This window comes from Leptodactylus fuscus, chromosome 4 (assembly GCF_031893055.1).
Source record: "Leptodactylus fuscus isolate aLepFus1 chromosome 4, aLepFus1.hap2, whole genome shotgun sequence".
Classification (NCBI taxonomy): domain Eukaryota; kingdom Metazoa; phylum Chordata; class Amphibia; order Anura; family Leptodactylidae; genus Leptodactylus; species Leptodactylus fuscus.
In genome coordinates, this window is record NC_134268.1 from 74,720,832 (window position 1) to 74,745,708 (window position 24,877).

The following is a 24,877-nucleotide window of genomic DNA, read 5'->3' on the forward strand; positions in this document are numbered from 1 at the left end:
ATCAGAGTCTAGGAGGTTACAGAAAGCTGGATAGTTTGATCCTTGTAGAAGGGAGAAGTATAGTGAGACAAACCCTAAGGTGAAGACGGGATCCTATCCTATACAATTACTGGTAAGAACCTGGAGGAGGTGGGCTTGCTTGTCATGGAACATGAGAAATGATCCTTTCTCTTTTCCTTGGGGTGAAATGCAAAACTGTAAGGAAACCCAGAGCTGAGTCTAGTGACTAATGCCTATTCACTTCTGTGTCTGGACAAGAATACAGGCTTGGATTTTTATATGACCTACCTATAGGTAGAGGAGGCCATAGAGCAATGTATATGGAGACTACCTATGGCAGCAGACTACAAGGAATGTTCTGCTGCAGTTGCTTACACTGGCTTGTGCTGCTGTTAACCCATTTTACTCCTATTCTGTTCATTGCATTAGTAGGTTTTGGAAATGTGTATGGCTTTGTGTACTTGTATATGGATGGCGGTATTATAAGTTATTATGACATAAGGGTATTCACTTTTCAACCAGTCAGGATAGAACATGCTTCTATATTGACCAGTTCTAAAGTGTAGTCAGGAAGGGATTACACTGATCTATATTATTCACTAAATTCCCTTTTTGTAGATCCCATTATTTCAGGAATTCTAGAGCGTTCTCTGGGCTTGTTCATTTACATGACACTTTTTAGTCTGGTTGTGAGGGCAGATTGCATAACCTTTAAGTGGATCCTATAATGAAAATGAGTCCAGGGGGGATTCAAACTATTCCCATAAGAATGCAAGTGTTAAAAAGGTGGTGACAAGTGTGACAATGAAGGGGTTAAATGCTCTGCAGTTTGTTCTATTATACTCCTGTTATTAAAGGTCTAGGAGGGGCAGTTTCCAATTTACTGACCTTTTACATGTTTTCCATTCTGGGCATTTACTCGCTGAGTTTAACCCTATAATTAATGGGATTTATTTGTTCTTCCATCCCTTTTAAAACAATATGACCAGGAAAAGTCAGCATAAAGCATGATCTATCTTTACATGGGTTCCTGCATATGTAGTGTTTGTGTTCATCTAGTATGTAAGGCCCCATTCACACATTCATTTGTTACAAATGCATTCTGTCAGGGTTTTCCACTCTCCGCATATGGACTTATGGTTTCTATGTTTGTGATAGATCCATTATTTAGCTAAAAAAAAATCAATATTTTTGAATGCTTTGGATCTGTGAAAAATAGTGCTCAAATGGCATGTAATAGTGAAAGCATAAAATGGATCTGAGTGTTGTCCATAATGAACAAGGAAAACGCACATTTGTTACAACCGAACATGTGAATAAGCCCTAAATCAAGTAACACTTCACCCCTGACAAAAAGCAACCTGTTGTGCGTTTATTTTTGGGAGGAAGTAGGTGGGTAAGATTTCCTACACAAGCACCTCTAATATGTATATAGCAAGGGGGGGGGAAAGTATATAAAGAAAATCTAGTCTATAAATGTATGGAATATAACGGATAACAGCCCCGTACAATATAACGTCCTATTAATAGCAGTAAACACTAACACATAATATCAGATTTAATGAATTACAGGCGATGGGTCTCATGTATGAAGTGTTAGTGGTCAGGACCATCGTAACTCTTTTATAAGCCGCAGAGGCGTTCTGACATGGATAACAAAAAGTTTTACAAAGTACAATATGTGTCACGAAGTGGCAAGTGCTAGAAACCATTCTCATTATGCACGAAGGATATGTCGCCCGGAGGCTGCTTGTCTCCCAAAACTTATGGTTGCTTGTAGTTGTAGTAAAATATTTTCTACATAATAATACACCTAAAAAATGTCAGACTGCATCCGTTACATGACCGCTATGATTAAAGGTCCATTAAACCGAAAGCGTGAAGCTCATAAAAGTGTAACTTCTAAAATAAGCTGCTAATATAATATACTCTTATGTATATAAATGGTAAAAGGGTTGCCATAATTGGAGATATGTGTGATAAGAGAGGAGGACCTGTTACAGAACCACCGACTCCAACTCTTTGCATTGTTTGATTTTGGCGCAGTTGAATATTTATTTTTTTTTGCTAGCCCCATTTCCGCCTTATTCCCAAGCAATCATTTCTGTTAGTATAAGCACAACTGTTCCCATTAGTGTCAGGTGGGTAGTGCTTGTCTTGGACCACCCACCTGACAGAAGAGAGCATAATTGTCCTGAAACTAACAGCAATATTGCTCAGGAATGGAAGGGGTTTTGGGGGAAAAAATAACTGCGCTCGAATCGGTGGAGGGGCACCTACTGAAGGATGCATCGTGTTGGTGGAAGTGGTCAAAGGTCCTCTTTAAAAGACTAGGTTCACACCTCCACCTGGGTTTCTGTCTGTGAATCCGCTTGAAAAGTGCAACCTAGCATCATGCATGGCTATAGATCTGTTTTACATATGATTTCCATCAGTCCGATCATACACGTGACAATATTCTCTGAAGAATTTTTTACATTTTTGTAGTTGGAGTAGATCATACACAAGGTAACAATATAATGGGAAGGTTTGCACTTCCACTGTTTTAAAACCATCCTAGAATTTTTTGACTTAAAAATTCTGATCCATAACTGACCAAAATCTAAGATGAATTATAGGTTTGGCATCCCACGATTGCGGAGGAGACTTGTTATTTTCTGCATTTGACAGTAGAGTTTATAGGCTTTAAGTCTCAGGATACTTCCTTGAAAATAGAGGCCTAAAGAAAATTAGGTTTCCATCCGTCAGCAAGTGGAATGTTTTCTGGTTATCTTATCTTGGTATGGGGTAAACCCATACTAATGAAAAGATTTAACATTCTCTTTGTGCCAACTCTGCAACCAACAGCAGGAACAGAATCTGATCTTATTATCCGATAATGAAACTTAAGTCAAAGATAACCCTTCTTGTTGTTCCTCCAGCCTTCCAGCTCTGAGTGTTTAGCTCAGTAGGCTGGAAGAACAAGAATACTTATCAGCCGCCCATCAGAAATACATAAGCGTAATTGGATGTCATTTTAGTGGATATGATTTTTTTAATCTCAGCTAAAGATGCAAAACACTAAGCAACGAGTCCCATGAAAGCCAAGAATAAAATCTAATTAATATACAAAAGAGATTGGATTCACGTTGTTAGGGGGCGTTCACACTACCGTTGGAATCCGTCAGCAGTGTCCGTGGCTATTGTCCATATAAGAATTTATCAGTGAACACTAGCTGGTCTGTCTGAAATTTCCATTCATTTCAATGGGATTTTATCTTGTGTCCATTTGCACCCATGACTTTTTTTCAAGTGGACAAAAAAATCCCACATGCAGGACTTTCCGGTCAGTTTGAAAATGCGGACAGTAAGGATCTGTTATTTTTTATTTCATTTTAACCTTGAAGTCTATGGGCAACAGACTAATAACATCAGTTAGTGTCTGTTAATGTCTGTTATGATATCATTTTTTTTTTTTTTTTTTTTAAACGGACACCTTCATAACAGAATCCAAAGGCAGTGTGAACCCTACCATAGTTGTGTGGCTGTTTGAGACTCCACATTTCTTGGTGTATCTAATGTACCCTAATGTAGAGGGCCATGTTTGTATACACATAGAAAGGGATTAGTCAATTTGCCTCATACCTGAAGTTGTCCATCATGATGTTCAATCACAGCCGACGCCCGCACAATGGGCCTAAGGGTAAGTTCACACTGGGTTTTTTGGTCAGGATTTTGAGGCCGTATCCGCCTCAAAATCCTGTCCAAAAAGACTGCTCCCATTGAAATCAATGGGAGCCGGTCAGTTCTTTTTTCCTGGAGCCATTTCTTCTGGTTCCCGGAAAAAAAAGAAGCGACATGCTCATTCTTTCAGGCGGATTCGCCTCGTGATTCGGCCTGAAAACACTCCCTCCCGACTTGGCCCATTCATTGGGCCTAATCCAGAGCGGAGTGCGCCACTGGATGCCGATGCAGCGCATCGGCATAACTAGCCTCAGGTTCCAGACCAAAAAAACCCTGTGTGAACTTACCCTTAGGGTGGTGCCACACAATGTACCTGATACATCTATAGCAGCATTCAGTCCCTGGGCTGCCACTGCTTTCACTTCTCAGTGAGAAACACAGATTTATTTCATCTGTATCTTTATTCGCTGAGCGGTCTTGCTGTTATCTCGTGGCCAGTTATGATATCCAGCTGAAATGAATCAGTGTTTCCCTTACTGAGAACTGAAGGCATCAGCAGCCTGGGGACTGACTGTGGCCATAGCTGCGTTAGGTACATCATGTGGCACCACCCTAAGACCATTAAGTCCTTGAGGCTAAGGCCCCACGTTGCAGAAACGCAGCTTTTTTTGTTGCGGATTTTGTTGCTTTTTTTGAGCTAAAGCTAGGAGTGGATTGTGCAGAAGGGAGAAGCATACGTATTTTATAGATATTTCCTTATTTCTTTTGTAGTCGTTTTGGGCTTTGGCTCAAAAAACGCAACAAATCTGTAACAAAAAAAACTGTGTTTCTGCAATGTGGGGACTTGGCCTAAAGGAGTTTTCCAGGATATTTCCATTGATGATCTATCATTAACCCTTCCCACTCTGCACTATACTGTTATGTCACACTAAGTATATAGTTGCCATAAGTCTCAGCATTGTAATATGACAAATCCACAATATAGCAGGCACAGGAGTTTTTCCCCTCTCACTTTGCTTGTGACTGTTTGAGTCTAAATAATACTCTGACTCCTTCAGATAAGCCCCTCAGATTCTGTAATTGGCATCTGCATGGTTGGGGGTAGAAGCTTCTTCTGCTACGAGCCTGCTATCCTTCCAGGGTACTAGTGAGTGGCCATGGCGGTCAAGAGACCAATCGAGCTGACATATACAGCTGTGTGACAGGCCTTGTGGGCAATGTGTTTGGGTCACTTTGCCCCCACCAAAAATAAATACATCAATAAAAAGTACCGTAATCAAAAAGTTGTAAATACATAAAATGGTACTAATAAAAACAACTTGTTCCGCAAGAAAAAAATCCCTCACATAATTCAACAAAAATAAAAATTATTCATTTTGGCATTTATTTATAGAGATAAAATTCTAATAAAACTAATACAAATATGATATTGCCATAATTGTATTGACACACTGTAAAAGGTTGCAAATCCCCAAAGACCTAAATAAATGCAGAACATTTACATGTACCACAAATGGTGTAACGAAAAATACAAGTCATCTTGCAAAGAATAATGGCTACAACAGCAGAACAATAGTGATGGAAAGTGGAGATTGTATAATATGGAAAGCCGCTGAGTCTTTAGGACCCAATCTAGACTTCATCTTTAACGGGATAAGAGAGGTCATTGACGCATTAATCAGTAAGGGTCTCACAACAGCACCCCCACTGATCAACTGATATACAGTGTAGCGATGTGGTTGAGTTGCTGTACTGTGAGTGTACTGTGCCATGCCAGGGTCAGCTAGGCACCCACCCTAGCTCAGGGACCCACTGGAATATTCACCTCCTGAATTAGGTTATACCAATGGGTATATACTGCATTTTATGTCAGTAGAAAATGATCACAATCCACTAGAATAGCAAACCTACACAGAGCACAACTTCCATTGGATGTATAGCATAAAAATGTAATGTGTAATGGCATGTTTTAATTTTTTTTCTGTTTGTTACCCCTTTTGTTTAGTGTCTACCTGCTGGTTATGACACTTCTGCTTTTTATGTTTTCAGCTTTCTGTGGGAATTTTTGGTGTCCTCTGTAAAGAATGAAGCCGTCTGTCTCTACTATTGTAACCGTAGTTGTCGTTTTGTGTGTTATTTGGATTATGCCCATTCGGTGCTGCAATAAAGCTCTCTGCGCAAGTGATGTCAGCAAATGCTTAATACAGGTACCTTTATTCTGTTATTCATGGCAAACTACTAGGGTGATGCTGAGGGATAATTCTCCATGTGCATATCTACACTAGGATAATGCCAAGGGCCCACCTTCCATGTACACAGCCATACTAAGGTGATGCTGAGGGCTCATCCTCAATGTACACAGCCACCGTAGGATAATGCCGAGGGTCAGCCTTCCATGTACACTGCCACACTAAGGTGATGCTGAGGGCTCATCCTCCATGTACACATCCATACTAGATGATGGCGAGGGCCCACCTTCCATACACTTCTCCACACTAGGATGATGCCAAGGGTCCATCCCCCATGTATATATCCACACTAGGCTGATGCCAAGGGATCATCCTCCATGTACACATCCACACTAGGATGATGCTGCGAGACCACCTTCCATGCACTTCTCCACACTAGGATGATGCCAAGGGCCTATCCTCTATGTAAGCATTGATACTAGGATGATACCGAGGGCCCTCTCTCCATGTATATATCCACACTAGGATGATTGAGGGCCCACCTTTCATGTCCACATCCACACCAGGATGATGCCGAGGGCCCACCTTGGAAGGTCCATATCTACTATTTAATTGTAGTGTAATGTGTGGTCATTGCATTGAAAGGAACAGGTCATCAACAAGGTCATATATAATTGTGAATAAACTCATGAAAAATTAACCCTTGTAGCAAATTATTAACTCCACAGTTGTCTTCTACTGGACTTTCAAGGCCCATTATTGTGCCAGAGCTTAGGCCCACTGGTCACTTCTCTGACTCTACTCATTCGGTTTTGACACATTTTGTGAATATTTGAAATATCTATCATTTAATGGTAAAATATAGATCTAGCTAATCGATCACCATTGTACGAGCATTGTACACATGTACTTCATGTAGATTTAGGAGTAAGGATGGAATGTATAACTATAACATTAAGCATTGACTAATAGCCATGGGGAATCTTCCTGCTGCAGAGAAAGTGATGAGTATACGGCCACTATTACAGCTGTCTGAATGCCACAGCTATACAGACACACTGGTGCCTGTACAAGACCTAGGAATGGAAAGGCACCCATTATTCTGCTCGCTATGCCTTTAAGAACAACTATGTTACCACATCTAAAAGCAATCTCTACTGACTTGTAATTTTGCAGTTGTAGATAACCACATTTTTTCTAAACTAGATTGTGAGCTGTTGTGACTTGTTTTACTTAGCTCTCAGGATAAGCTTGCTCTATTCTCACCAAACATTACAATATTCATATTCAGCTTATCTCCAAGACAGCTGTTGCAATGAATAAAAGTTGTCCTGACCATCGGTGTGATAGGTCCAATGTTCTATTAGAACCCCAAGGGTATGAAATACAGTGGACTCGTATAAATACAAGGCGAGTCGGGCCCGACTGACGTATTACACTCAGGTAGTTCCCTTCACAATGCGTGGCCAGAATGTAGATGTGTAAGGCTTCATGCACACGACTGAGTGTCTACCAATGTTCTGTTCTGATATTTATATGGCATGTCCTATTAAAATCACTTTTCATGATTCCATTGGATTTCATGTAAAACGGTTAGCACTCGGATTGCACATTCGGTCATGTGCGTTCAACAGTGTTTACCTAGATCTGGGGCCCCTTTATTCTCAAGGATCAAAATTAAGGCACTGCAGGGAACTGTTGAAAGGACATATATCCCTTCATTTTAGAGATAATGGGGGTCATATAGTTTAGACCCCAACAAATAAGGAAATTATAGAATTTCCTATAGTGGGCAATAATAATGTGCTTACATTATTATCTATACTAAATGGTTACGCTATACCGGTCATCCTCAATGTGTCACTGGGACAATAAGGTGGAAAGATTCTTTGACCGGCAGCTATCATTTTTCATTCAGTCCCTGGATATAACTTTATAGTAAATAATAATTACATGGAAAATCTAAATTATTTTGAGCTATACAGAGGAAGCTACTGAGACATTGAAAAAGCCGTAGACCAAGTAGATTTTGTAAGTACATTCCTTAAAATAAAGTAATGCAGTGCACTGTAAAGACTTCTGCATTAAACAACTTGCACCATTGTGCTCCATCCTTACAAAGGTAATAAGATGACATATACAAGGTAAATCTGAGAACTTTACCCTGCCTGTTCTTGGAATACAATTAAGATGTTGTGGTGTAAACAGAAGCTTAATGACTTCCTTTTGTGTGACCCCTCCAGACTTTTGTTCTATGCTAGACCAGAAGTCTCCGCATTATAAAGTGAGATTGGAGCATTTCTCCTGCTGGGAGCAATAATGAGCCTTATGACAGTTTCCCTGAGTTTTGTCTGTCTTCATTTTATCACAGTTGCTATTTTTTTTTTAGATGCAAATGGAAACACTCCAACTACAGGCACTAACATTTAAAATGATGTTTTTCTTTAAATGAAAAAAAAATATTTTTTATTTTTTTTAACTTTCTGAACTTGAACGTGTTTTTCTTTTTTTGTCCATGTTTTTACCAGGAGCTCTGCCAGTGTCGGCCTACAGATGGGAACTGTTCGTGCTGTAAGGAATGTATGATGTGCTTGGGCACACTCTGGGATGAGTGTTGTGACTGTGTCGGTAAGTCTGTCTTGCATTATTATATACTCCAATTAGTATTTGAGCAGCAAGAATTTTTGCCCAGACTACTTGTATTATGCAAGGTTCACCTGATTTTCTGATTTGCATAACATTTATCTTCCTTGAGTATCACAGCAATACAATGGCAAGTTATGCTTAACAATATTTTGACCGTGTATTTGGGTTAAAAATGTTCTTCTACTTGTGCATCGTAAATGTCAGGGCGAGTACACACGGAGTTAACGCGCGCGCATTCTGGCACGTATACACGTGTCAGAATGTGAGCGCTCAAAACAGATCCCATTCATTTCAATCTATCGTTATGGACAAATAACGCGCGCAATTTTGCGTGCCTAATTTTGCGGCCACAAAATTACGCGTGTTATACGCCCGTAACGATACATTGAAATGAATGGGATCTGTTTTGAGTGCTCACATTCTGACACGTGTATACATGCCAGAATGCGCGCCCGTAAACTCCGTGTGAACTCGCCCTTAGATTTATTTTATACACACGTGGACAAATTTGTTGGTACCTTTCATTTAATTAAATAAAAACCCACAATGCCCACAGAAATAACTTGAATCTGACAAAAGTAATAATAAATACAATTGTAGAGATGCCACAAAGATTCTGGGAGAATGTCCTATGAACAGATGAGACAAAAATTTTGCTTTTTCATAAGGCACATCAGCTCTATGTTCACAGAGGGAAAAATGAAGCATATTTTGAAAAGAACACTGTACCTACTGTGAAACCTGGAGGAGGCTCTGTTATGTTCTGGGGCTGCTTTGCTGCTTCTGGCACAGGATGTCTTGAATCTGTGCAGGGTACAATGAAATCTCAAGACTATCAAGGGATTCTAGATAGAAATGTGCTGCCCAGTGTCAGAAAGCTTGGTCTCAGTCACAGGTCATGGGTCTTGCAGCAAGATAATGACCCAAAACACACAACTAAAAACACCCAAAATTGGCTAAGAGGAAAACATAAGACTATTCTGAAATGGCCTTCTATGAGCCCTGACCTAAATCCTATTGAGCATCTTTGGAAGGAGCTGAAACATGCCGTCTGGAAAAGGCAGCCTTCAATCCCAAGACAACTGGGGCAGTTTGCTCATAAGGAGTGGGCCAAAATACCTGCTGAGAGGTGCAGAAGTCTCATTGACAGTTATAGGAATTGTATGATTGCAGTGATTGCCTCAAAAGGTTGTGCAACAAATATTACGTTACGGGAACCGTCATTTCTGTCCAGGCCTGTTACATGAGTTTTATTTTTTTTTTTTATTCTGTTGAAGCGAAAAGCAACTTTCATTTGTTCATTTTCATAGAATTTTTATTAATTATTACTTTTGTCAGATTCAAGTTATTTCTGTGACCATTGTGGGTTTTTCATTAAATGAGGGCGACCAACAATTTTGTCCACGTTTATATGTTAGGAAAATATGGGAGGCAAAATAGAGACTGTTTTGAACCGAACTGATTCCTTTGTGTAAACATGACTAGAGTGGTCAGAAATTTACAGCTGTAGTATAGATTGTAAAGGGTTGCCATATTGTTATGTCATGTAAAATTTACACTAGTACCATTCAGTATTGTGGCTGACTTTTACATGAGATATATTGCCATATGCATATTAGTAGAGACCATAACCAAGATGTGAAACCCAACTGAAAAAAAAGGCCATGGGCAGCACTAAGACCAGTGCATTCAGGTCTTTGGGGGCTTCCGATCCAATCCATTCCACTCTATTGACATAGAGCAGTTCCTCTCACTCTGAATGTCATCAGACTGGAATGAAATGACTCCCATTATTCTGCTCACTATGCCTTTAAGAACAAACATGTTACCATATCATCATTTTTTCTATTTTTTTTTTTAACTAATTTTTCTAAAATTTTCCGAGTCATATAACAGAACAATAACCATAACATGTGGAAAAATGAGAATTGACAGTATAATACAATCCAAAATACTTAAAAATTAACAAAGAACAAGAACAAAGGAAAAGACACAGGACTAGACAAAGGGAAGAGGGGGGAGGGGAAAAGATGGAAAACAAAAATGAACGGTTCAGACAGTCAAAAACCATGGGTAGTGCAATAGGTGTCCCAGTGTGACCAAATCTAGTTAAAAGAATCCACTGAGTGGTTCAACGTAGCAGTCAGATTCTCAAGGCTGCATGTATCTTTCATGCGAGCAATCAATTCAAACCTCGAAGGGAAAGTACATCTCTCCAGTGGCGGGCAATGAGTTTTTGCTGCAGTACATAGAGAAACAAGCGAGAGGTCTTCTTGCCCAAATGTTTTGGAGGCAAATTAAGCAAGCAAGTAATGGGATCCAGTGGGACCCCCTGTACAAACTGGGCTTCTGTAAGGAGTTGCACCTCCGCTCAAAAAGGACAAATAAGAGGGCAATCCCAGAAGACTTGATAGACCGTGCCCAATGAGGGCTGACAACGCCAACATGAAGAAGGAATTGCAGGATTGAGCGCATGGAGCAATGCCAGTGTGTGATACCATTGCATGAGTATTTTGTACTGAGTCTCTCGAAATGTAATGCAAGATGAAGACTTAGCCCTAGTCCACACAATATGCCACTGCCCAAGCGAGATTTGTACCCCCCAGGCTGCCTCCCACCTAGACATGTACCTATGGACAGGAGGGGAGCGATTTCCCCCATAGACGACAGAAGCCTATAAATATTCTAAATCAGGCCCCTAGTAGAGGTGCCAGCCCAGAACAGCCTCACAAAAGCCGAGGGAGGGGCAAGACCTGCGTAGACCCCAACTGCGCTCTATATGTTACCATATCTAAAAGCAATTTCTGCTGATTTGTGTATTTATTTATTTTTAAATGTAGATTGTGAGCACCACATAGAGCTCACAATGTACAGTTTTCCCTATCAGTATGTCTTTTGGAATATGGTATGGAAATCCATGCAAACACAGGAAGAACATACAAACTCTTTGCAGATGTTTTTTTGCCCTTAGTGGGATTTGAACACCAGGCCACCGTGTGGCCCCCTGATTTGTAACTTTGTACTGATGACTCTGGGTTCACACCTGCGCTTGTATTATCATTGTATTGTCATCACATTTCAAGAGCCATACTCAGGCCTCTCTTTTTTTTTTTTTTTTTTTTATTGCTTACCTATCCTCAGAATAGGTCACAAATTGAAGATCCATAAATCCATGCATTGCAGGCCATGTGACATGATGTTAATTGGCCATTTAAGTGAATGGGCTGAGCTGTGATACCAAGCACAGCTGCTATACAAATGTACGGGGCTGTGCTTGGTAACTCCTAAAGAAGCCAACCTGCTCATGCTGATTCCTAAAAATGCATGGATGTGCTTTCATGTAGCAGTAGGGTGGACCCCGAGAATCATGAGCACTGGTGGGCACTAGACACTCCAGTCTACCATGACAAATCCTTCACTGTATAGACATGTGAAATGAGTAGCTTCATAGGACTATCTGTAAGGGATTAGATATGGGTAAGGTAATAGTATATTATCTTGATAGAATAGCTGTAGCCCTAGCAGCTCACGGAGGTTGTGATGTGAGGCAGATCACACTTGGCATGACTTTACTGTCTCCAGGCGTGATTGAATGCAGGTGACTGGGTCCAGTGCCAGATTGGATCCCACCCCAAGGCCTGTTATAGGCACAGCACTTTTCTCCAGATGTGCAAAGTTATAAGCTGACATCAGTGCTTACAATAACACAAGCCGAAGCTGCACTTTCATTACACCTCCTCTCATGAACTCCAGCCCTTGCCACCACTTGCTTGATTTATTTTCTTTAAGGAAAAAAAAGTTCTTCTCGCCTCTTTTCTTAATGAGAACATACAGCAAAGATTATAAATTTTACAGATGTTTACAAGTGAGTTCCGACTAGGAAAGGGATGTAGGAATAGCCAGAAGTTTCAGAACGTGTGAAATGTCCAAGTTGTTTTTACTCCTCCGCCTATGATCTTACAGCTGTATCCCAGTAAGCTCAGCTATTTCTGTAACACTCATTCACTTTTATGGGCGTTATGGAAGCCGTGTAGCTATGTGAGCTCTGCTGTTTCTGTAATCTGATGCCTCTGGTTTTTGGGGTCCTTGTTCTAGTGATAAGGTGCACATCTCACCTCTGGGACCTGCACCATTAGATGTTTATGGCATGTCATGTGGAGATGGGAATAACCCTTTATTCTTCAGTATAAAACATATCCACTGATGCCCTTACATTGCATTAAATTATAGGCTTCCTTGTATGTGGGCACTTGCTGGGGAATAAGAGGGTCTGTGCTCCTTATTACATTCTGTAACCTGTTCATGGTTTGGTATGTTGGCTTGCTTTACACTGCATAGTCTCTCTGTGGTTTAAGGGAAAGTGTCTCCAGGAAAAGACATATTGTTTAAATTATGTTTTGAATTTTTGTCCTAGATTTTCCATATTCTCTATATTTTAAAAATTCCTAAGACTCTTGCAATTCCAACTCTTACCACTAAGCCTAAACTAGTTTGTGATTTCTTGTCTCTGGAGATGGACCATGGGCCTGGAGCAGACCCTATTAAAAAATATGGGAGCGTTTTCTAGGCATGTTCTATGACCATTGTGTACAGCGGAATAGATGAGCTGTGAAATAGCCTATTGTGACTACTAGATTCTGTGTCTTATCCACATGTGCATGATGGCTGTGATCATCAATATGCATAAAAGTGAGATGGCTACAACTAAGGAATCTGGTTAAATATGGTTTAAATTTAGATACCATAATAACAAGGAAAAAAATTTAAAAACTTCACAAAAAAATTCTTTATATACTTACATAAAACTTCTCAATCGCCTGTTGTCATCACCAGTGGTACACTCTTAACATTGTAAGAAAGAAATCGTACAGCTGACAAAGCGAGGGGTTGGTGGGAACTCCTATAGGGCCAGCAGGGATGGTTTATTACCATCCCAGCGTTTCCCTGTCACTGTGTACAAACCACTAAATGAGCGTTATGTACATAGCTATGTAAGCCACCATGATATGGCTTCACTTCCCACCCGAACTGGGAACTGCATAAACTTCTGGGTCCAAGAGGATCCAGATCAGCTCTGCAGCAAGTGATTGGAGGTCACATTCCTCCTGCAAATGTATTGGCCCACGTTACAGAAGAAATCAGAAATGGAAAAAAAAAGTTAAAATTCCCTCTCAAAGGTCTACTATGACCTTATTAGGGGGGGCACAATTAGGGGTGATCTACCAGCACCTTGGCTTCCTGAGGTGACCTATAGAAAGTGCCCCCCCTCAAAATACTTGACCCAGTGATCTTTCATTCTGTGATGGGGCCTCCCTAACTAAAATTGTAGGCCATGCCCCCCATTCATAAATCAAAAAATCTATTTGTCCCATAAATCTTATGATACCCCAAACAGTATAATAAGCCTTTTAATGATCCCCCACACAGTATATTGTCAGTGTTTAGACCCCCCCCCCCCCATATAGTAATATGTTAGCCTTAGATTCAACCCGAAGCCTTGAATTAAGCCTCATTGGTCATATGGGGCCTCAATCACAGACCTCAGCAGTGACCCCGGGGCATGTGACATCAGGCCTGAAGAGGATGATGGGATACCCCTGGACGCCCAGGAGAGGGGAGTATAACTGTTTGTTGTTTTTACTCGCCTCCCTTGGTGTTGCACAAGTTCAGTCACTACCTATTGGATTATTCCAACAGATGGTGGCTAATGTTTTACTCACTCATTCCCCACTCCTGTCGTTTCTTGCCTTCAAGGCACGGAAGCTGAAGGATGCTACAGCTTCCTCTGGAATAAGAAACAGGTTGACTGGACAGAAGCAGGGATTGCTTAATAAATATTTGCCACTAGTTGTTGGAATAAACTAATAGGTAGCTGCTGATTTAAGAAAAATGCCGCCCCTCAGTATGTGCCAGAAGGCACCGCCTGTCGCATCAGGTTATCTCCTGGATGGTTTGGGTCTGGGCACAATATTTTAAAATAAATTAAATTTATAATAAAAAATAAAATCTCTTTTCAGGAATTTGTCTTATTTTGAATGTTTTTTTTTCTCCACTCATAAGGTATTGCTTGTTTTATTGAAAACTGACAAATAAAAAAATTCCCTAAGGTGACTAAGGCTAGGTGCACACTTGTGTCATATTCTCCGCCGTCTGTATCCACTGTGGGACCTGAACAACAGAGAGTGTGTCCGTTAAAAAAGCGGTTACTCACGGACCCCATAAGCTATGATGCAGTCTGGCGGGTTTAAGTATAGTTTTCAATATAAAACCGGCGAAGATAAAAATTTCCCGTGTAGGACTTATCTCTGCCGATTTTCAGGTGCAGATGTGAACTACGCCTAAATAGTAATGTAAACTCTGACATTCAGGGAGATTGATGAAAACAATTGCAAAATGGAGTGGATGCCCAAAGCAACCGGTCAGATTCCAACTTTTATTTATCAGAGGTCCTTTTTAAAATGAAAGTAGTAACTGTATCCATTATCATGAGCAATGACTCCATGTAGGGGTCTTTGTAATTGGTGGGACCCCTACTGATCAAGTTACCCCCTATCCACAGGTAACTTGTTGTGACCGCCTTTGTAATGTCTAAGGCTGCATTCACACTACGAAATGCCAGCGTGTATCACAGCCGTACACGCCGGCGTTACAGCAGGGCTGCCGAACACTTCCCATTCATTTCTATGGGAGCCGGCATGCGAGCGCTCCCCATAGAAATGAATGGGCTGCTTCTTTCACTGCGAGCAGTCCCATTGAAGTGAATGGGAAGTGCCGGCGTATACGGCAAGCTCTGCTCATGCCGAGCCATACACGCCGGCACTTCCCATTCACTTTAATGGGACTGCTCGCAGTGAAAGAAGCAGCCCATTTTTTTCTATGGGGAGCGCTCGCATGCCGGCTCCCATAGAAATGAATGGGAAGTGTTCGGCAGCCCTGCTGTAACGCCGGCGTGTACGGCTGTGATACACGCTGGCGTTACGTAGTGTGAATGCACCCTAATAGTTTGCCGTTCACTACTAAGCTCCACCTAGACCTACAGGTAACCAGCTTGCTAACTTTCAACCTTATATGAATACAGGGATTTTGATGCTGTATATAAAAAGAATATTTAGAATATTAGTGGTCGGCTATACAAAACATATCTAAGGGCGGATGCTAATGCTAAACATTTTCTAATATGATATCACCATCACTATAAACCTAGCCAGCAATGATTTTTAATTAATAAGATTGTTTTCACTTGCCTTTAGGAATGTGTAATCCAAGGAACTACAGTGACACTCCTCCAACCTCCAAGAGTACGGTTGAGGAACTTCATGAGCCCATTCCATCCCTCTTCCGAGCACTAACTGAAGGTGAAAGCCTAAATCAGCTCAACTGGAACATTGTGTCGTTCCCTGTGATAGAGGAGCTTTCGCATCATGAAAACCTTGTATCCTTCCTCGACTCAGTAAATCAGCAACAACACCAGAACATGTCTGTTCCTCAAAACGGAGTCCATGTGTCACACTCAAGTGAGAAAGGTGATTTTCCAATTTTTTTTCTGAGAGATAACCTTTCCACAATAAGGAAATCTATACAAATTACAGTTTGTCAGGCTGTACCAGTACATCTGAAGTGCAGCAATTAATAGTACTCTTCATGTGTTTATCAGGGTTTGGGTGCACCCTATACATGCACCCTAAGGCTAGAGCTACACCTAGACTTCTTACCTAAAAGTTTGTGTTCTTAGGCATATATTGAATAGTTTGAAAATCTCTTCAAAGCCATTCCAGTCGAGGGAGTAACTAGAAATACACAATTGCACTTTTACATTCTTGTTTGCAACAAAACTAAATTTAATTTGTAACAGTCCCTGTGCTGATATGTCCGTTCTGTGTCTCCTGCTGTCAGTGTGGATCGGAGTCTGTCACTACATTCCTATTTGTGTGTCCCAAACCAATCCCTGATGACTTTTCAAGTATGCTCAGCCCTCAGCCTTGCCCTTGACAAAAAGGTTCTAGCATGCTAGACTGGCAGTCAGGTTCAGACTAGTCCACCAGGCTACCAGTGAATCCCATGGTGGGCTCCGTGCCTTTTGGTAGGGCAGGCGTTGGGGGGCAGACTGGGCCCAGACTCTCACTCCAGAGCCAGTGCGACCACATCAATAACAGTAAGAACAGAGAGGGTCATGTGTCACAGGGCCCCTTTCCAATAGAAGCCTGCACAGGAGAGATCTGTAAAAATAATAAACATTTTTACTCTCCTCTCCTGGGCATCTGATATCCTCACCAGGCATCAGTGCTGAAGCCCAATCACAGGCATAGGGCGCATTGGCGTTAGCCACAGACCTGAAGGAGAAGCCAGCAGAGCAATGCAAGAATGCCCAGGAGAGGTATAATATTGTGTGGGTCTGCTCAGGAGCATATTATAATGTGTGTGGTCACTGTGGAGCATTCTATGGTGGTGTGGGCGAGCTCTCAGGAGCAAATTATACATGTGAGGCCACTGTGGGGAGGATATTATATTGTGTGAAGTTACTGTGGAATATTATAGTGAGGGGGACACTGTGAAGGAAATTATATTGTGTGGGGATGCTGGGGAGCATATTATACTGTGTGGGACCACAAAGGGGTATTATACTGTGTAGAGGCTCTAGGGAGCATTATACTGTGGTGTGGCTCTGGGGAGCATTGTAAACAGTGTGGAGCGTTATTTACCATGTGTGGCAACTGTGGGGCATTTTATATTGTGAAGCATTATATACCATGTGGAGCATTATATTGTGTGGAAAGGGGAGGTCCAAAATTCCTGCTGACAGCCCTGTGTGCTATGTCTGCATCACAGCTCCCTTACTATAATCGTGGGTGAGACCCCAGAAGTTCTACTGGTGGACCCTAGGCCCTTCAATCTGACACTGCTGGCAGTAAAGTGCACATGATAACTGAACTGACCTGCGATTTGACCCTCGGCTTATTCATGACCATGTAGCTGTCTACTGTTCTTGTCTTGTTTGCTACCTGTGTCTGACCTTGGCTTGGTACTAACTTCTGACAATCTGCCTGATCCTGGTGCTTTGCTTTGGGCCAGCTACTACCAATACTGTAACACCTCAGGGAGTAGTGACCCAATAGTCTCCCCACACATGGCATATTGGGTGCTGAAGCTAACAGCACCAGTTGCTCATGAACATTGGGGCTACTGAAAAAAAATTCCAATTGCACTGGAATCGGTGAAGGATCTTATTCAAAACTTTCTAGTTTAGGAAGGTGGTGAAAGGTCTTCTTCAACTGTAGGATTTTGTGAACTTAACATTCTTTCCAATGTTAATACATAGATCTGTGAAATACACATATTATTATAAATTATGGGTGTTTTTCAATTTCCCACCACGTCTTGTTTCCAGCAATTGGCAAATAGCACTCTTCCTGCAATAGCTAGATGCCAGTATAAATTCAGGTGTCCTTCCTGTCCTTTCACAGCACCATCCGGTTTTCCTTGGCAGAAAAGGGTGTTCAGTAATAACTACAGATGACTAGGCACATTAAAATCCTAAGCTAAAATTTTTATATAAACACAGAATAGTGAAAACTGGACTTAAGGAAAAATGACTGGAGAATAAAAACAAAACTTATTTCTGCAGCAGGGAGTACTGTCATTTATTTTTTTGGGGTGGGGTATCTCTATAGCTTTTTCAATTCCTTTAAATCTGCTGGTCCCTGGGTTACCTCCATGTGTCTTCCTTCCATGTTCAAGTAACTGTGGACATCCTTTCCCCATCACAATCTGTCTACAATGTTCCTCAAATCTCACACTGCCATTTTGTGTTGATCCCGTGTAATGGTTACCCCTAAGTAAGGCTGCTTTCTCACAGTCAGTCTTTAGTCATTCATCTTGTTCAGTGATTGTGAGCCAAAATTAGGAGTGGAGACTACACAGAGATCAGGTATAGCAGAAATATTTCTACCTGTTCTGTATTTTATTATTTTAGGCAAAGTTCACAGTTGCACCTGGTCTCCACCTGGGATTCCGTTACCCATTCCGCTTGAAAAATGCAAGCAACACTTTTTTTTCTCCTCCATGTTTTTCTTCCTTTTTGGACGGAAACCCAGCGGACGTCATTATAGTCTATGGGGTCTGTGGGTTTCCAAAGGTAACCGCCTTTTTAAACAGTTCAGGTTTCCATTTAGGGGGATCCCCAAGCGTCACCCCGAATGGAAATCCAAACGCAGATGTGAACCTAGCCTAACCTACTCCTAGTTCAATATCTAAGTCAGGGAAAGCCTCTTTAATTCTGCCTTTCAGTTGGATCATTCTTGCATTGTCACAATGATGATCTCTCCTCCTGTCTGATACTGATAAGACAAGGCGCATTCACACGACCAAGTTTCAGCAGGGAAAATCGGTTTGTGTGTTGGTTGATCTTACCAGCTTGCACCTTATGTTGGGGCTAGTAGTAGTATAGATGGCTATACACCTAGCAGTCTCTCTCCCAGGATAAAATACAAGCTGGTAAATCCGGCCAAAAAACACACCCAGGTTCACGGCTGAAACTCTGTTATATGAAAGAACTCTTAGTTAAACCTTAGTACTTACAAGTGTGGTTTAATTTTTTTTTCCAGAGACTGGGTGGAAAATCCCACCACATCTGATACAGAAACAGCTCTGACATGGTTAACATATATAATACCATTTTTCTTAGTGTTCTGCGATCATCTGTCTAGACTTTTGTATATCTAATCGGTTTGTTTGCCAATGATTTCCTTTTCCTATATACACAATATCTGTCCATATTTAAGATAATCCTTTAATAGTCCCACTATGGGGAAATTCAGTGTGTTACAGCAGCATGGATAATACAGTAATATATTACAAGAAAGAATACATACAAGCTCATAGCAGATAGAAAAGATACGAGGATTTAGGATCATTCCCCACCAGGCCCCTATATATGTGAATTGTCCGTGTAATCAGATCCACGTTCTAGTGCTGGAAAACCCCTTTTCTCTCTCTCATAATCTGAGCAGATTTTTTTTTAGAATGGTGTTATTAACATGTATAATAAATTTGGTGAATAATTCCAGGTGTAGTAGCTTTTTAACATATTTAAATATTTATTTAGTCACCATTTAGGAATTGAAAACCAGGTGCAGCGCCTCGTGCCGATCCTGCACAGCTAACATGTCTTATTTAGCTGTCACCTCTGCTCATTTCCATGATTCACAGTTGATTATACTCATTGAAGCCTTATCAACTCACCACTATATACTCTTCAGTATGTCAGTGCATCTAATAATAACTACAAGCCATATACCACTTCTCTATAAGGTCTGTTTGTTTTCTTCTGGAAGCTCCAAAACACAATGGACCCGATTTACTAATAGATAGATGCCAATATGCCAGGTTTATCATTATTGGATGATGCGGGATGTTACATCTGACATCTCTTTAGACTCTGTAATTTACATTTAGATTACATCTTCAGTTGAGTATTTTCAACCAGAATTTTAAGATAAAATTTTGGTGTATTTTTGGCACATTTAAGCCACAGCCCTTTTTCTCACAAGTCACACCAACATGTCTAAAGAATCAATAAATGTTAATCCAAAGTAGATGCTCCACATGGCGACAAAGATACACTACGATTGTCAGTGTCTAGTTGTGTGCCATCTGAGGGGGTATCCACTGTATGATTCTGATGAAAATAAAGCAGGTTCTATCCTGCTCTGTCATCGAAAACTGAATGGATCAGAAGCCCCACTAAGAGGTAAGTGCGTAATGGAATGAACTTGGATGATACGAAGATGTCACTTAGTACATTCTACTGCAAACTGTGTCCCACATCAGATGCACACTCGACCATGTGCATGGGGTCTCATGTTACCATCTTTGCTGTAGTTACGCAACAGCCAGATGTAAATGTAGTATGATGTTGTCCGTGTATGGCCCTTTAAAATTGTGAGTAAGGAACTTTTTTGAACTTTTTTTTGTGGTCAGACTGTAATATTCTAATTAGATTGTTTGTATTTTTTATAGAGATGGTGAAACATTTTTTTTTAGTTATTTCTTGTAATTTTTATATTCCATTTTCTGTGCATGTTTGTAGGGGTGGTCTTCTTATCTGAGCTTCTATTATTAGTTAGAAAAATGCTTTACAGCAGTCACATGGACCATAGTCTGGAAATGGCTCATTTTAGACTGTGGGAAATTTTCTCAACAAATTCTGTGACCTTTGCAAGTAGATAAAGTTGTGACCATCAGTCCATCACCTATTGTGAGTGATGGATCATATAATAGAGGTTTTATCTTTCATTGTAATACTGCCTACAATGATAATGAGATTACAGCTATTACAGTGAACAGAATACCATGCACGCTATACAGAACAGCGACATATTAGGTTTAGTAGCAAGTGTGAACATGCAGGAATTTAGTAATAAATTGGACTTCAATAAACTTTAATTGGAACTACCATTGCCTTTCTTTTTCCTTGTAGATTTTCCTGGTTTATTTTTTTCCTAATTATCTTTTTTTCTAATTTGTCCTTTCTACTCTTGTTTTGTGTACCAATGTTTTTTAGGTCATAGATCTTCAGTATTTCTGTGTACTTTTTGTATACTTTTAGCCAGATGTTATTGACTTAATTTCTGACTCGACATCTGGTTCCCGTGTGTGTTCTGGATATGCATATTCCTTGTACATTGTTATTAGTAAGATGACATCAAGCTCGGTCTATTCAAAAACCTCAACAAAGATCTAATACATAAATGTGCCCTGACTACCATGTTTTATAAGATGTATTTTTAGGTTCTAGATGATTTCCATTTAATTAAAAAAAAATAAATTGGATTGATATTAACCCTAATGTGGAACAAAGGCTGCAAAGCAGATGTCAAAGACCGAGGGTGATATTCAACATAACTGGAGATCAACTGCAATAAACTTGGTATTAGAAGCTTTGATTTGTGGTCACAGAGTTGAAATCGATACAATAGTAAACCGTTCTGGTTTTTTTTTTTTTTGTTTTGTCTTTTTAACTTTAAACAATAAGTTAGAGGATTGTTTTAAGCTTCTACAGTCTTTTAGGAAGACTCATATTATTTAAATAGCCCTTTGATAAATTGCGTAATGATGTATATTTCCCTTGTGATGGTGTTGCAAGGCAAGTAAACAAACATTAGAGCAAATGTCCCCTCCAAATGGCCTGTATGTAAAATAACTTACTGACAGTTTTACTGTGAAGTTATATGCTTGCCTCCGGAGCACTGACTTCCCATCTGTTTCCTGTATAAACAGAAGGTTCAACTCCACAATACAGGTCTATGGTAGTCTTATCAAGGCTCTAATGTACCTCCATTGTGAGTCTGACCTCCTGTTCATACAGGAGGAGGACAAAACTTCACAATATAGCTCACTTTCAAATTGGGTTGGGGGCAAAAACATTTTAGTGGCGTGCTTCTTAAAGGTCTTTTGGGGGAGTAAAGACCACCACTGACTGACTGAACTTACATTTCCTGTGTGTTGACGTGAACCTGTAAGTAGAGACCAGGTGAACCCAGTAAGGATTGGAATAGGAGTAGAGGGGGAATGGTGAATTTAATATTATGCCAGGCTGACCCTTTTGAAAATCCTATTATTGCATTCCCCCATGGATTACAAATAACTGTCAGTCCCAACAGCAGATGCCCTATTGAATAGCTTATCAAGGACCCCTCTAACACAAGGAAATTGTCCAAAGAAATAATATGTATTACAGACATAGTTTCCATTCCATTTTTGCATTTTTGATAATGTTTACGGCTTGAAACATATTATCGATGATGATAATAAAATAGTACCCAGTGAGTTTACCGTGAGCCCATACAGAGAAGCCAGTGTTGCCTTCACCAACATTTTTGTTCTTTTGAAATGTTAAGAATTGTTAAATTTTCCTGGGAATTATAAACTTTGAAGTAGATGTTTATTTTACAGCCTGGTGTTTGCTCTATGACTAATGGTCAGTATGTTCTGTTTATTTTCTCTTTACCAAACCTGACCTCCTTGAGCTTGGCAGTACAGATGTGTCTGTTTTCTGGATGTCCTAATATAACCCGGAGTCTAAATCTGGCCTGTGACTCCGGAGGTGATGTACTTGAAGGGTAAACATTTCTGAAGTATCGGAATATCCCGAAAAATGGATGCCAAAGATGGAAATGCAAACATGTCCTGGTTATAGAAGCTATTACAAATGTATATCTGCACATCCACTATCATGTTTTATTATTTAAGTAAACTGGTTCATAAGACCATGTTTGAGTGTGTTTTAGCCACCCACAGTGTTAATGGGCTGCCAAGTGTCCATGGCTATAGTCATATTTTCCGACTGTAAAGTCACTATTACATTTAATTACTGTGAGTTCTTGGTTTTGTTGTGTTTCGCTGCCAAGTGACCTCACACCCTTCTTCTCATATGAATGTAGTTTGAAGAGAATATGCTGCTTTCATATGGGTGAAGTGTTAAAAACTTTGTGTCCTGATACAGGAAGAATCATTGGTGGTACCAAGTGTTTGTACATATTAAATCCTTGTTATTAGTTTAACATGAAAAAACACAGCATATAAAAGCTTTTAAGAGATTTCCATAAGCATCTGACACATCATGACTTATTCATGACAAGCGCAGTCAGAAAATTGTTACATAGGAAAGACCTTCAATGTTGGAGGTGATTCAATTCTAGACCTTCTGTTCCGCTATATTACTTTGTTATAATTTATGGAAAGGATGGGGTTGTGGTGGGTTTGGAGGTAGAAATGTTGGCTCCCTCGGAGGCATTTATACAAAAAAGGGTAAGTTTAAGTAGTGAGGGAGAAAACTGGCCATACACTGTTGGGTTGGGATTTCTTGGGCCTTACAGAGAAAATTACTCTGAAAGTCTACCCATCATTTATACAGAACATGTCTGTTGTCTTTGCACGTGAGCATATCTTCAATAAGAACTAATATGGTATGTAAATAAAATAAATCTTAGCTGTAAGTTATTGGCTCCATAGTCTTCTCCAAATGGTGGTGTCTTCTGTTGGACTTATGGGACTTTATTGTATTATTGGCCCAATATTATCTCACATCCTGAACCACTGGAGTGTTCTCCAGTGCCGTGGAGGGCCAGTAGTCCAATTTGACACTGGTATAGCCAACCTACCGTATGATTTCTAATATTGTCAAAGCATACTGGCGTTTTTTGGAGACTGCTGGCATAAACAATGCATTAATCCTGTTTAGTGTATTACTGGGCTAACTGAAAAGGACAAAAACTAAACTAGTTATTGGTGGTGCAGAGTTAGTAGATATGTCTTGGTAAAAAAGTTCCTCTGCCACAAAAGGAAACACAAGTATAATAGCACTATGTGGTGGCCAGCTACAGATTCTGTATTGTGGCTCTGGGGGTTCAAGTTATGTCTTTGTTTAGTCTACAGTTTATGTTGTAATTCATCCAGGTTTAGCCAAAAAATGTCCTTAGGTACTCATCCTAGAGTAATGGGAGCAAGTAATAGTAGAAATACATAGTATTCATGCTTTACCTAGAACTACTGCTTAACAGCATGGGTTATTCACTTTCATAATCAAACTGTATGTAAGAGTTGTATTGCTTAGTATTGTGTTCACATGCTGTTAATACAATTACAATCTCTATTAAAATCAATTGCCCATTAACATTGGATTTATTTTATTTCTTTTGCAGAGCACATGTGCACAGTGGTATACTTTGATGACTGCATGTCTATCCATCAGTGTAAAGTTTCCTGTGAGTCTATGGGCGCATCAAAGTATCGATGGTTTCACAACGCATGTTGCGAGTGTGTTGGCCCAGAATGCATTGACTATGGCAGCAAGACGGTGAAATGTATGAACTGCATGTTCTGAGGGCATTGTCCCCAGGCTCCTTACTGCCCACTGTATAGAACATTCCTGCCACTATATGTTTTGTGCTGAGTAGTACATGGTGCTGTCCACTTAAACAGTGAAGATGGTAAAGAAGAATATGTACTCCTTAGAAAGGATCATCCGATTTTTGGTAACAATATTTTATTTTGTTTTTATACTCTAAACTTATGTAAATGTGTTAGATTGCTGTGTACCATTTCAGATTCACAGAATGTATTTTTTATAAACCATGTAAAATTAAATTTTATTATATAGTTTACAATATCATTTACCACATCGATTTTAAAATGTCTTCATGTTTGGGAAATCAAGGTTTCTGTAGCAGAGAAATGTTTCACGGTACCCAGGACTTTGACTTCAATGTCTTAGACTGAATTTATTCCTTGCATTGCATTAAAAACTGTAAAGACAAAGGCATTGTTTACCGGAAAAGTATATCATGTAATGAGTATATTTCTTTTTACCTTTCTGCTCTACT

General features: G+C 40.1%; 1 protein-coding gene across 1 annotated transcript; it reads left to right on the forward strand.

The window, feature by feature from the left end:
- Positions 1 to 24,877, forward strand: TWSG1 (twisted gastrulation BMP signaling modulator 1). The gene is made up of 5 exons (XM_075272158.1): positions 1 to 112; positions 5,713 to 5,870; positions 8,381 to 8,480; positions 15,749 to 16,021; positions 24,197 to 24,877. The coding sequence occupies exons 2-5, from the start codon at positions 5,748 to 5,750 to the stop codon at positions 24,376 to 24,378; spliced, it is 678 nt and encodes a 225-aa protein (XP_075128259.1). The 5' UTR covers positions 1 to 112; positions 5,713 to 5,747; the 3' UTR covers positions 24,379 to 24,877.

Excerpts from the sequence above, each read along its gene's own strand:
- TWSG1 (XM_075272158.1), top strand. The coding sequence starts at position 5,748 with ATGAAGCCGTCTGTCTCTACTATTGTAACCGTAGTTGTCGTTTTGTGT. Across the intron at positions 5,871-8,380 it reads TCAGCAAATGCTTAATACAG|GAGCTCTGCCAGTGTCGGCC; the intron begins GTACCTTTATTC and ends TGTTTTTACCAG. Across the intron at positions 8,481-15,748 it reads TGAGTGTTGTGACTGTGTCG|GAATGTGTAATCCAAGGAAC; the intron begins GTAAGTCTGTCT and ends ACTTGCCTTTAG.